The following is a 12,488-nucleotide window of genomic DNA, read 5'->3' as shown; positions in this document are numbered from 1 at the left end:
AGGGAGCATATGGGTTTTGTCCTCCTAGTGTCGGTGTCAAAAGTACAGTTACCATAATCACGATCGTCGACGACGTAGCTTGAGTTTGAGGGGACTGTCTTGGTCTCTGGACACCTGCCATGATGGAACGAAGTCTTCTAGGACAGTGTGAGGATCTGCAGGGCGAACGTGGGTGTAGTGTACCCACGAAGCAATCCCGTCGACCTTGAGAGCAGTGGGCGTGGTCAGGACTGTGACGTAGGGTCCTTTCCAACGGGGCTCAAGGTCTTTCTGCCGGTGTCTCCGAACGAAGACCCAGTCTCCAGGTCGGTAGCGATGGGGCTCAGGAGGTGGTCCGGTCTGGTATAAGGCTTCTAACTTAGGCCAGATGTCTTCGTGTACACTTTGGAGGCTTTTTAAAGAAAGTAACAACTTTTGGTCATCAAATTCAACAAGTACATTTGAGTGAAGGTTGGGGATAATGGGAGGGGGAATTCCAAACATGATTTCAAAGGGGGTCAACCCCATTTTATAGGGTGAATTGCGCACCCTATAAAGGGCGAAGGGAAGGAGAGTCACCCAGTCACCGCCAGTCTCTAAGGTTAATTTAGTTAAGGTCTCTTTTAAGGTTCTATTCATCCTTTCTACCTGTCCTGAGCTTTGGGGTCTGTATGCACAATGTAATTTCCAATCTGTCCCCAACACCTGTGCTAGGGTTTGACTCACCTTGGAAATGAAGGCGGGTCCATTATCTGATCCTAGCATTACTGGAAAACCGTACCTTGGCAGGATGTCTTCTAGCAGCTTTTTAGTCACACTCTGCGCTGTCTCGTGTTTGGTAGGAAACGCTTCTATCCATCCTGAAAAAGTATCTACGAAAACTAACAAGTATTTATAACCGTACTTTCCAGGTTTTACCTCGGTGAAGTCCAATTCCCAATAGGCTCCAGGTCGGTTTCCCCTCAGCCTATTTCCTGGGTTGGCCCTATTGTGGGTGGCATTTGTCAATTGACAGGCTTTGCAGGTAGCAACAATATGTTCAATTGTAGAATTAGCATCACGGATCTTAATTTCAGCATGTCTCAGGAGATCTTGCATTTTCCGAGTGCCCATGTGGGTGGTCCGGTGTATCTTGGAGAGAACTTGTTCTCCCAGTGTCTTAGGCAGGATGACTTTACAATCAGAAGATTTCCACCACCCGTTGAGGCACTGGGGCGTAGGTAATTGTTTTATCCAATTTAAGTCCTTTTCAGTGTACTGGGGTTTTTCTGGTAGGGCTGCACTTCCCGGATCGGGCAGCTGAGTGGCCAGTGTCAGATCAACCTTTAAAGCTATTTTTCGGGCCGTCTGGTCAGCTAGATTATTTCCTCTGGCAATTGGAGTGTCGCCCTTCTGGTGTCCTGGGCAATGGATAATGGCTAATTTTTTCGGTAGCCAGAGGGCTGTTAAGAGGGCAAGGATCTCTTCTTTGTTTTTAATAGTCTTTCCTTCAGCTGTCAAGAGTCCCCTTTCTTTGTAGATGGCCCCATGGACGTGCGCAGTGGCAAAGGCATACCGGCTATCTGTGTATACATTTAACTTTAGGCCCCGTCCTAAAGTCAATGCCTTGGTCAGGGCTACGAGTTCTGCCCGTTGTGCTGAGGTCCCGGTGGGCAATGGTTCTGCCCAAATGACCTCAGTTTCTGTCACCACAGCTGCCCCAGCATACCTGTGGCCCTCACGAACAAAGCTGCTTCCATCAGTGTACCAGGTGTTGCCTGCGTCTGGCCATGGTTGGTCACTCAGATCTGCTCGAATTCCGTGTACCTGGGCCAGGATATCTGTGCAGTCGTGAAGCGGAGCCTCTAAGTTCGGGTCTGGTAACAGTGTGGCTGGGTTTAAAGCAGCCGGGGCCTGAAAGACAACTCGAGTTGGATTTAGGAGTAAGCTCTGGTAGTGGGTCAGGCGAGCATTACTGAGCCATCGATCCGGAGGCTGTTTTAGGACTCCCTCAATGGCGTGAGGGGTGGTCACGCATAGTTCTTGGCCTAATGTCAACTTGTCAGCGTCTTTGACCATTAGAGCTACTGATGCAATCATTCTTAGGCACGGGGGCCATCCTGACGCAACTGGATCAAGTCTTTTTGATAAGTACGCCACTGGGCGGCGCCATGGCCCTAGATACTGGGTCAGGACGCCCTTAGCGACTCCTTTGTTTTCATCAATGTAAAGGTGGAATGGCTTAGTAATATCAGGCAAGCCCAAGGCTGGTGCCGTCAGCAAGGCTGTTTTAATTTGATCGAAAGATTTTTGTAGCTTTTCTGTCCATTGAAAAGCCTGACTGTCTCTAGTTGCCTCGTAGAGGGGCTTTGCGAGCTCTGCGAACCCTGGTATCCATAGGCGGCAGAAGCCCGCCGATCCCAAGAATTCTCTGACTTTTCGAGGGGAATCTGGTGTGGGTATCTTAAGAACTGTCTCTTTTCTAGCATCCGACAGCCATCTCTGCCCTTCTCTAAGCACGTACCCCAGGTAGCTTACCTCGGGTTTGCAGATCTGGGCCTTTTTAGCGGACACCCGATACCCCAGCTCTCCTATGACCATCAAGAGTCTCTTGGTTCCATTTAAGCAGTCTTCCTGTGTCTCAGCTGCCACAAGAAGGTCATCTACATATTGTAACAGAGTTAGTTGGGGGTTCTGGAGGCGAAACTCACCCAGGTCTTCATGTAGGGCCTCGTCGAAGATGGTGGGAGAGTTTTTGAATCCTTGAGGTAATCGGGTCCACGTCAGCTGTCCATTGATGCCTTGCTCTGGATCACTCCATTCAAACGCAAAGATGTGTTGGCTTTTAGGTGCCAGTGGAAGGCTAAAAAAAGCATCTTTGAGATCTAAGACTGTGTACCAGCGATGGCTCGGGGGAAGAGAACTCAATAGGGTGTATGGATTAGGCACTGTGGGGTGGATGTCCATAACCCTCTTGTTTACCTCCCGGAGGTCCTGCACTGGCCGATAGTCATTAGAATGAGGTTTTCGTACTGGCAACAAGGGGGTGTTCCAGGCCGATTGGCAAGGTCTGAGAATCCCCTGAGCAAGTAACCTCCTGATGTGTGGAGTTATTCCTTTCTGGGCCTCCAGGGGCATAGGATATTGGCGAACTCGTACCGGATCTGCTCCAGGTTTTATTTCTATAAACACCGGTGCCCTGTGTATAGCTAGCCCCATGCCTCCAGTTTCCGCCCATGCTTGTGGGAACATGGAGAGCCATTGTTCCATATCAGGATCAGGAGGGGCCCTCTTTTGATGTAGTAGATATTCATCTTCCAGGTTTATGGTTAGTACCTGAATGGGCCTTCCCTCTTGATTAAGGACTTTTGTGCCCCCGGGTTGGAAATGAATTTGAGCCCCTAATTTAGTAAGTAAGTCTCTTCCCAATAAGGGGTAGGGGCAGTCTGGTATAACCATAAATGAGTGGGTTACTTGGCCCACTCCCAAGTCTACTGTTCTTTGGGTTGTCCATGAATACTTTTTCATGCCTGTAGCTCCTTGAACCCAGGAGGTTTTATCAGAAATATGGCCACACGGTTTGAGTAGGACTGAATGTTGAGCCCCTGTATCCACCAGGAACTCAATAGGTCTCCCCTCCACTTTTAGGGTTACCCTGGGCTCGGGGAGGGGTGCCGAACCCCGTCCCCCCTAATCATTTGATTCATCCGCAGCCAGAATAGGGGTCTTGGGGCGTCCTTCTCGCTGTTTCTTTTTAGGACAGTCCCTGGCCCAGTGTCCGTATTCTTTGCAATAAGCACATTGATTTTTCCCCAACTGGGGGCGCTCTCTGCATCTCTCTTTGTTTTCTCCTTCCATCACAATCTTTTTTAGTCTACGTTCACATTCTTTCTGCTCTCCCGCAGTGGCAGCCAGAAGGATCCGAGCTAAGTTTCGGGTCTGGCGGTCATCAGCTTTTTCTCGTTTCTCCTCTGCGGTTTCTCTATTGTTATACACTTTCTCTGCCACTGCCACTAAGTCCTGAATACTCTTTTCTCCTAACCTATCTACTTTCTGTAACTTTCTCTTAATGTCTGGTGCCGCCTGGTTGACAAAATGTATTATTACAGCTGCCTTTGTCTCAACTGCTTCTGGGTCCATAGGAGTGTACCTACGAAAAGCTTCCTGAATTCTTTCTAGGAAAGCAGCAGGGCTTTCATCTAACTTTTGTTGTACATCTCCTACCTTAGCCAAATTGGTGGGCTTCCTCGCCGCTGCTCTGAGACCTCTTAATAAAGTCTGGCGATAGACTCGAAGTCTCTCCTTACCTTCTGCCGTATTGAAGTCCCAGTTAGGTCGGGACAGAGGAAAAGAAGTGTTGATGGTGTCTGCATTGGTGGTGGGCTGACCACTGTCACCAGGAACCAATTTTCTGGCCTCATTCTGGATTCTCTCTCGTTCCTCAGTGGTGAACAGAACCTGCAGAAGCTGTTGACAGTCATCCCAAGTGGGCTGATGGGTAAACAAAACAGTTTCTAACAGGTTAATCAAATCTCTAGGGTTATCAGAGAAATTGGCATGTTGTCGGCGCCAATTATAAAGATCACTGGTAGCAAAGGGCCAGTAATGATGAGGCTGGTTTCCATGTTCATCAGGGGGCCCTATTGCTCGCAGCGGGCAGACAGTTGAATCTGCCGGTCCTGCCGGCGAGGCGGCGCGCCGGTGACGAGTATTTTGGGCGGGACCATCACGGTTGTCGGCGGCGCCCGGGGCGGGCTCCCCAGCCCCGGCTGGGACTGGGTCACCTCCTCCAGCCTGCTGTGGCGGAAGAAAGGGGAGGGAATAGGGGGGAGGAAATATAAGATCTTCCTCGGTCCCTCCCTGGAGGACAGGGTAAAGTGGCGCGGTTGGCTTGGTTTCGATTTGTTTTTCATCCGCGCGCTTTTTAGGAGCCTTTTCTTTGGCCGTCAGGATTAACTCCGGTTGCTGCTGCTGTGAAGGCAAAAAGAGCTTAACCCATGGGGGCGGGTTAGAAACCAGAAATTCCCAAACGGCAATGTAGGGTATCTGATCGGGGGGGAGGATGGCTTTACGAACTCTGCGAATTATCTGCAAATCAAAAGTTCCCTCGGGGGGCCATCCTACCCCGAGGGAGGGCCACTCTGAGTTACAGAGGGTGATGAACTTAGTCTTCTTAATTTCTAAACTTAAGTTATGAGCGCTCTCCCTAACTTCTTTGAAATGGTCTGTTACAAGGGAAAGAGGGGTAGTCACAGTCTGTCCCATCGTCTCGGTCCAAGTCAGCACAAACAGACACACAAACGCAACAGAGAAGCACAAGGTGAGACAAAACCGTCCTCCGCGCGATCGGAGGCAATGCAAATGGGACGACGGCCTCCTGCCGTGCCGCGGGAGCGACCCGCACCGTCCCTCCAGGAGTCTCACTGACCCGTACTCTTGGGGCACTCCGTCCCCACCAGTGGAATCCGGAACGTCTTCCAGGATTCCGGGTCGGCGGCCCTTGCAGCGCGTCCGCCTAGACCGTCTGCCGACCTTCCCAGAAAATAGGCCCAGACTTTACAAGCACAAAGAAAACACTCACCAGCCGGCGTTGACCCTCCGGTACGGGAGTCCTGAAGGTCTTGGGATCCCGGACGAGCCCCCAAATGTTGTGCCCAGATCGTGAAGTCCCAGAGACCACCAGGAGGCCGTTTCCGATGTAAGCACACGAGGGTCGTTTATTCAAGCTTAAGCAGGGACTCTCAATTGTCACCGACGCAGCGGATCGAGATTGAGAGCCCCGAGCCTCGAAACTAGCAGGGTTTTTATTGAGTATACATCAAGCTTTGGTTGTTAGTAGCCAGGTGATTGGTTAATGCTAAATACATATGAAGTGTAGGGTTTTGATTGGTTAGGCTCGGGGGGGGGTTAAGGGGGTTACGTATAGATTTTTGCAAGGGAGAAGGGGGCAAAGGTTAGGGGTCGACTGTCATAAGCTGATGGTTAGCAGGTCCACTGACTAATGGTCACATCTATCTTTTGTGGGCAGTTAGCCATTAACTGTTTACCTTATAGGTAGTGTGTCCGGAATGTCCTTCCTGAGTACACAGATGGCTGGGTAATAAACTTAGGAATTTTGAGTGGATAAGCACAAATTTGAGAGAACAAAGGAGACAGCTCCAAAATGGAGTCACTCTGGCTCCACAACAGTGGACCACTAACCTTTGTCCCCTTTTCTTTGATATGTTAACTTCCCCCTCAACCCCCTATAAAAACAGCCTTGGATTCTGAGCCAGTTGCCTCTCTAAGCTATTCTGCTTCAGGAGTGCCATCTGGCCAGGCTAATAAAGGTCTGTTTCCCAACTTGGCCGGTGTGTTCCTTCCCGGGTGTGCTCCACTCCAGCTCCTCGGAGCGTTTGGTAAGGCCTTTGGTCTTACATTCTGGAGGCACCGCTGGGATCCCCGGGTGTGCTCCACTTCAGCTCCTCGGAGCATTTGGTAAGGCCCTCGGCCTTACAAAGGAAAATGAAAAAGACATATTTGCTATGTCTGACAGAGGATATGTTGACAATTACATCAAAACTTGAAAGCATGGCTTCAATAGTTAAGTCATATGGAAGGAATATTTTCATTTTGTCAAATCCAAGGTTTGACAGTCATGTATGTACTATAATAATATGAAGACAAGAAGTCTGCACATATAGTGACCCTGACTCATGAAGACACTCCCTTATCACTGAAAGGATTTAAACGACTTGATTTCTATAACAGACATTTTGAATATCACTGTATCATCATAAGCTACCGTTTCATACAAGTCGGGCATAGTCCCTGCACTAACATGAACCCAGTCTAGAGGGTAAATAAAAGATGAACATAAATAAAGGAAGTGATACAGTGATCAATACAGTTGTTCTACTCCAAAGAATCATTTTGTACATTTCTTTTCCTTGGTCTCTGCCTTGGAAAGCTGGTATCAATGAACTTCTCCCTTATTGGCTGGCTTCAAGTGAGGTTCAGTAAATGAAGTCATTGACAGGACATCAGAGTGGTCAAAGTTGTATTTTTTGTCCTCTCTCAGTGTCCCTGTTTGAGCATCTAGCTTTTGGTAGTGGCTATGTACCTCCATGACTACTGTTTCTTCAGTCCTCTGGTTAAGTCTTTAGCTCTCAATGGGTTCTGGGCAACACTGCTTCCTCCATCCTTGTTCTTTAACTTTTCATTATTCCTACTTCCTGTGTGCTTTAACTCTCATACTTATTCCCTGCACTGTGCAATATTCCAAAATTAGATCCTTCATTTAAACTGTCTTCACTGAAACAACTGACTTGGAGTATATTTCCTTCCATAACTCTAACAGATGTGAGGACTATAAGAAACATATTAACTCATTCAGTATCTGTTGTGCCCAGATTGCGAAGTCCCAAAGACCACCAGGAGGCCGTTTCCGATGTAAGTACACGAGGGTCGTTTAATCAAGCTCAAGCAGGGACTCTCAATTGTCACCGACACAGCGGATCGAGATTGAGAGCCCTGAGTTCCAAATTAGCAGGGTTTTTATTGAGAATACAACAAGCTTTGGTCATTAGCAGCCATATGATTGGTTAACATTTAGCAAGTATGAAGTGTAGAATTTTGGTTGGCTAGGCTCATTGGGGGTTGAAGGGGATTACGTATAGGTTTTCACAAGAAGAATGGGGACAAAGGTTAGTGGTCTACTGTCACGTACTGATGGTCAGCAGACATCCTGACTAATGGTCACGACCACCCTGTGTGGACAGTCAGCACGTTAACAGATTGTCCTATAGATAGTGGGCCCTGGACATTTGTTTCTAGGGCACACAGATGGCTGAGTAATAAACTTAGGAATCCTGAGTTGTGGATTATGTCCTTTGTCCCAGTTCAAGCACAAATTTGAGAGTGTGGGACCAAAATGACTCCATCTTGGAGCCGTCTCCTTTGTTCTCTCAAATTTGTGCTTAAACTAGGAATTCACCACTTGAAATTCCTGAGTTTATTACCCAACCACCTGTGTGCCCGGGGAAAGAGCGTTCCGGGCACACTATCTGTAGGATAAGCAGTTAATGAGCTGACTGTCCACACAAGATAGATGCGGCCATTAGTTAGTGGGTCTGCTAACGATCAGTATGTGACAACCGGCCGTTAATCTTTGCCCCTTTGTCCCTCACAAAAACCAGTACGTAATCCCCTTCGACCCCCAAAGCCTAGCCAACCAAAACCCTACACTTCATATGTATTAAGTATTAACCAATCACCTGACTACTAATAACCAAAGCTTGTTGTATTTTCAATAAAAACCCTGCTAGTTTGAGACTCAGGGCTCTCAATCTCGATCCGCTGTGTCGGTGACAATTGAGAGTCCCTGCTTAAGCTTGAATAAATGACCCTTGTGTGCTTACATCGGAAACGGCCTCCTGGTGGTCTTTGGGACCTCACAATCTGGGCACAACAAGAGAACAAAGGAGACTGCTCCAAAATGGAGTCATTCTGGTCCCACATATCTATTTAGTTGTAGGCTATTCAGTGCCTATTATGTGACAATGTATTCAATAGAAGATATAAGCCAATACTTTCCAATGAAAATTGATATAGCCAGGGCTTTAGCTCAGTGGTTCCGGCGCCTGCTTTGCAAGCTCAAGGTCCCGAGTTTGATCCCTGGTACAAAAAAAAAAAAGAAAAGAAAGCTACAGAAACAATCAGTTTCCTTGGCAGCAGTAGGCAACAGCACCCGGAGCAGGGCGAGCGCAGGACCCCCGGAGACCGCAGCGGCGGCGGAGGCATCTCGGGCAGAGCAAGGGCGCGGCGGATCGCGTTCACACAGCAGCCGGGGCACTCGGTGCCCCGCGCAAGGGTAGCGATGCTGCCCAGCTTGGCACTGCTCCTACTGACCGCCTGGACAGCTCGGGCGCTGGAGGCGGGTGCCGCGCCTCAGAAGTGGGGGAGTCGGGCACGAGGTGGGAGCTGATCCCTCCAGTATTTAATCTCTGGGACCCTGCCCCCCTCCGACCCTGCCTGCGGGCGCCCTGCGCATCCCCGCCTCCGGCCCAGCCCTGCCCTGGGGGCGTGCGCCTCGGCTGCCGAGAGGCAATGGGTGAGGCCCGGGGCTCCCCAGCCCCGCCATCCCGGGGCAAGGAGACGGATGGCGAGCCTGCGCGCAGACCCCGACTCAGCCCCTACTTCGGGAGCGGGGCCCGGGGAGGCGAGAGACATCCAGATTGGGGGCGGTCGGGGATCAGAGGGGGAAGGGAAGGGAGCAAGTGTAGAAAACCAAAAGGGCAGCGTCCCCGGTTCCAGTCCCGGGCCTTAAACCGCTGCCCTTCCCCGGGGAGGAAGAGTCCGGATGGCTCTAGGAGCTGGGGGGAGGGGGCGTCTCCTCGCTTCTGCTCGCCTTCTCCACCCCGCTTCACCTTCCCGCTCACACCCTTCCCCCCTTGCCCGAACCTCAGCTCTACTCCCCGCGGCCGCGGCGGTGGCAGCCGGCGTGCACCCCTCGCTGGAGCCTGCGCCGGGGTCGCGCACCGCCTTCCGCAGGCAAACTTTGTACATTTCCGCGTCTCCCTTTTGTGTAAGTGGAGAGAGATGGGAGGGGTCGGAGACTCGAGGCCACCTCGCGCCTTCCCGGAGCCTGGACGTCCCTGGGCATTTGCTGGCACCTTGAGCTGCTCCGGGAGGCGGGGGTGGGGGGAGTCCCCGGGAACGAAAGCCGCCACAGCCCGCCGTGGCCCTCGCAGTCCAGGGCGCGGTGGCCGAGCCGCCCGGGCCTGTACCCCACCGCCACTGAGGTTCCCAGCCTGTCTGCCCGGGAGGGGGCTAGGGCGCTGCCCGGGCTCTGTGGCGGGGCCTCGGGGCCCCTCGCTCTGCGCCCTACCCTCAGGCCACCACCTGGGCGAGCTGATTCCGTGCAGGCTGAGAGGACCTTGGGGAGGAAAAGGCGGCCTGGGGTGTGCGCCTGGGAAGGGCAGAGGCGGTGGGGGGCGCAGGCTGTCCCCGCCAGGGTATCGGAGGAGAGGCTGCCTGATAGAGGCCCGGCCTCCTCCCTGGTAGCGCTGGGAACTCTGGTTTAGTTCCCCTGGGGACGAAGGATGTTGGGGAGGGTGCGCAAAGTCCTTTTAGGGTGCAGGTAAAAGGATTGAGTAGAGTGAAGATTAAGCCTGAGAAGACGGCGCCTCTGCAGTGCAGCAAAGAAAAGCTATGTGGAGGCCGCAGCCCGGTGAAATCCACCCACCACTAGGTGTGTAGAACAAGGCTTCCCATTCATCCAACTCCGGAACGTTGCTCTGACACCAGTGCAAAGCGACTGTTTTCCTTTTTTACCTAAAGATGCTCAGAAGTTGTTTGCCTGACAGTTGGGGCAGAGGAGATTGTATTTTGCCTGGGCTGGGTCCTGTTCACTGTCTTGTCATTTGCATCCTTCCCTCCTTATCCTTCCTCCTCTCCCCCTCTGTCCTGGTAGTTTTCCAATCCCCTTTCCCCCTCAAAAAAACAATTTCCAGACAAGTGTTTTCCTGTAATTCCCTTGAGGCTGTGTGGTCTGTCACCATTACAGTTCTTTTAGTCCCTAATTTACAAGGTCATTGAACTTTTCCCCCTTCTGATTGTTAGCCACAAGTGGCTCAGGAATCTCCGGAGTTCTAGTTAAGACAGGTAGTTCTAAGAGGAAGAATTTGCTTTTCCATATTTTCAAAAAAAAAAAAAAGGCATTTAGTTGAGGAGATTCTTATTTCTCTTATCACTTAAAATTTTATGTATGTCATTTCCATTTTCCTAAACTTTTGCTACAAATGAAAAAATAAAAGTGTATCATAACCTTTATTTTTTTAAAAAAAATTGATATAAAAGCTTCTTCATTGCCTGATATAGTAGCCACTAGTCACATGTGATTATTGACCGTTTCTAATGTGGATATTCTGATTCAGCAATTAAAACTTAATGTTAATTTAAATTCATACAGCCACATATGGCTATTGTTTAGTGGCAATTGTTTTGGACAACACAATTATGGACTAATTTTAACAAGAGACTGAATAAAAGTAGATAAGAGGGAGTAGGATTTTCTCTGAGATATGGCTAGGTAAGAGCCATTTGAGCTGATCTTTAGATGAGTAGTTTATCAGGCAAAGAAATGTCAAGAGTACCTTTTGGGCAAAAAACCAATTAGCCAAACGCTGAGCAGCTTTGACACATGAAGCTCGGGTTTGCTCAGAATATCAACCTCACAATCAGAGAGATTCCATCCTAATGATCAAGTGGGAGCCTGGTAGAAAACCAGCTTGGAACACTGGGCTTGTACTGCATTACTGATCAGATTTGTTTCATATCAATACTACGCTCATACTGTAACACGATTCAGTAGATTATTTTAAAACACGAATATTGAATATGCTATTATTGACAGCTACATACTTCTTTGTAAAATACTCAAGTGATCGTTCAATTTCATTTCTTTCCAAATAAATTCTTATAGTTATTTATAACCTACTCTATTCTTTTGCCCCACTGGGACGTTTGTTGAGTTTTGCTAGATAAGTAAAGTTATTATTTTTATGGTAGACAATATGGCAGTGATGTAACTACTCACAGTGTGCCACAGAGCACATGTGAAGGTCCATGTAGCCAGGGCTTGAAAGGATCAGAGATTTCCTGGGTAGGCTGTGAAGTCTAAGATTGGCCCGAGGAACAGGTAAGAAGGGTTCAGATGAATGCATGTACCTGTGTGGGGTAGGCGTTGGGAGGAGTGGATTGAATGTGTTCCTGTTACAAAACATTAAATATGTCACAGTGGTGGGAGTGAGAGGATTCTGGAGGAGTCTAAAGGAAGAAATTAAATAGATCTAAACTATAAAGGATCACTCGGGCTTAATGTCCATGTAGAATGTTTTCAAGTGGTAAGACTAGAATACTAGCTAGAAGCTATAGTAATAATGTAGGGAAAACATAATGAGGTTTGAATACACGTGATAGGTGTCTCAGGTTCTGAAAAATAGTGCTTCATTTGTGATTTTTCCCACCTTTAAAGGCTTCATTATGTTTCTTTGTAAATTAAAGTAGCAACTCTGCTTTTGCTCAGGGACACAATAAAAATAGCTATTATTTAGCAAGCAATTACTGTGAGCCAGTTACTCTTCTAAACCTTTCTACACTGTGGATTAACTCACTTAATCCTTACAACAGCCATAGGGAGGGAGTATCATTATTTTCCCCCTATTTTACAGAAAAAGAAACAATGAATCTCAACTTAAGTAAGTTTTACAAGGTTATTTTAGCAAGTGTCAGAGCAAGTTTTCCATCTTGGTCGTCTGCTTCTAGAACAAACTCATGAAGTGCTGTCCTCTTCTTTAAAATTCTGATAATTGGACTAGTGATGTAGCTCAGTGGCACAGCACCTGCCTGGCAAGTGCAAAGCCTTGAATTTGATTCTGGGTACAAAACAAAAATTCTGATAATCACCCTATGCTGATACCATTTGTTGGTGTAGTTATCTTTTTTCCCTTAAATTCTTTTATTGGTACATTGTAGGTACACAACACATT

General features: G+C 48.7%; 1 protein-coding gene across 1 annotated transcript; it reads right to left on the bottom strand.

The window, feature by feature from the left end:
• Positions 1 to 209: 209 nt before the first annotated feature.
• Positions 210 to 6,162, bottom strand: LOC147828110 (uncharacterized). Its single transcript, XM_087211132.1, is given in 2 exon segments — positions 210 to 391; positions 706 to 6,162. Coding segments are annotated over 2 exon segments (4,551 nt in total). The 5' UTR covers positions 5,224 to 6,162; the 3' UTR covers positions 210 to 358.
• Between the last annotated feature and the right edge of the window lie 6,326 nt (positions 6,163 to 12,488).

The sequence above is a fragment of the Heterocephalus glaber genome, unplaced genomic scaffold, assembly GCF_053883595.1.
Source record: "Heterocephalus glaber isolate CG9 unplaced genomic scaffold, H.glaber_assembly_v1.0 deba00001298, whole genome shotgun sequence".
Taxonomy (NCBI): Eukaryota; Metazoa; Chordata; class Mammalia; order Rodentia; family Bathyergidae; genus Heterocephalus; species Heterocephalus glaber.
The sequence above is the reverse complement of the archived record's forward strand: the minus strand, read 5'-3'. Positions and strand labels throughout refer to the sequence as shown.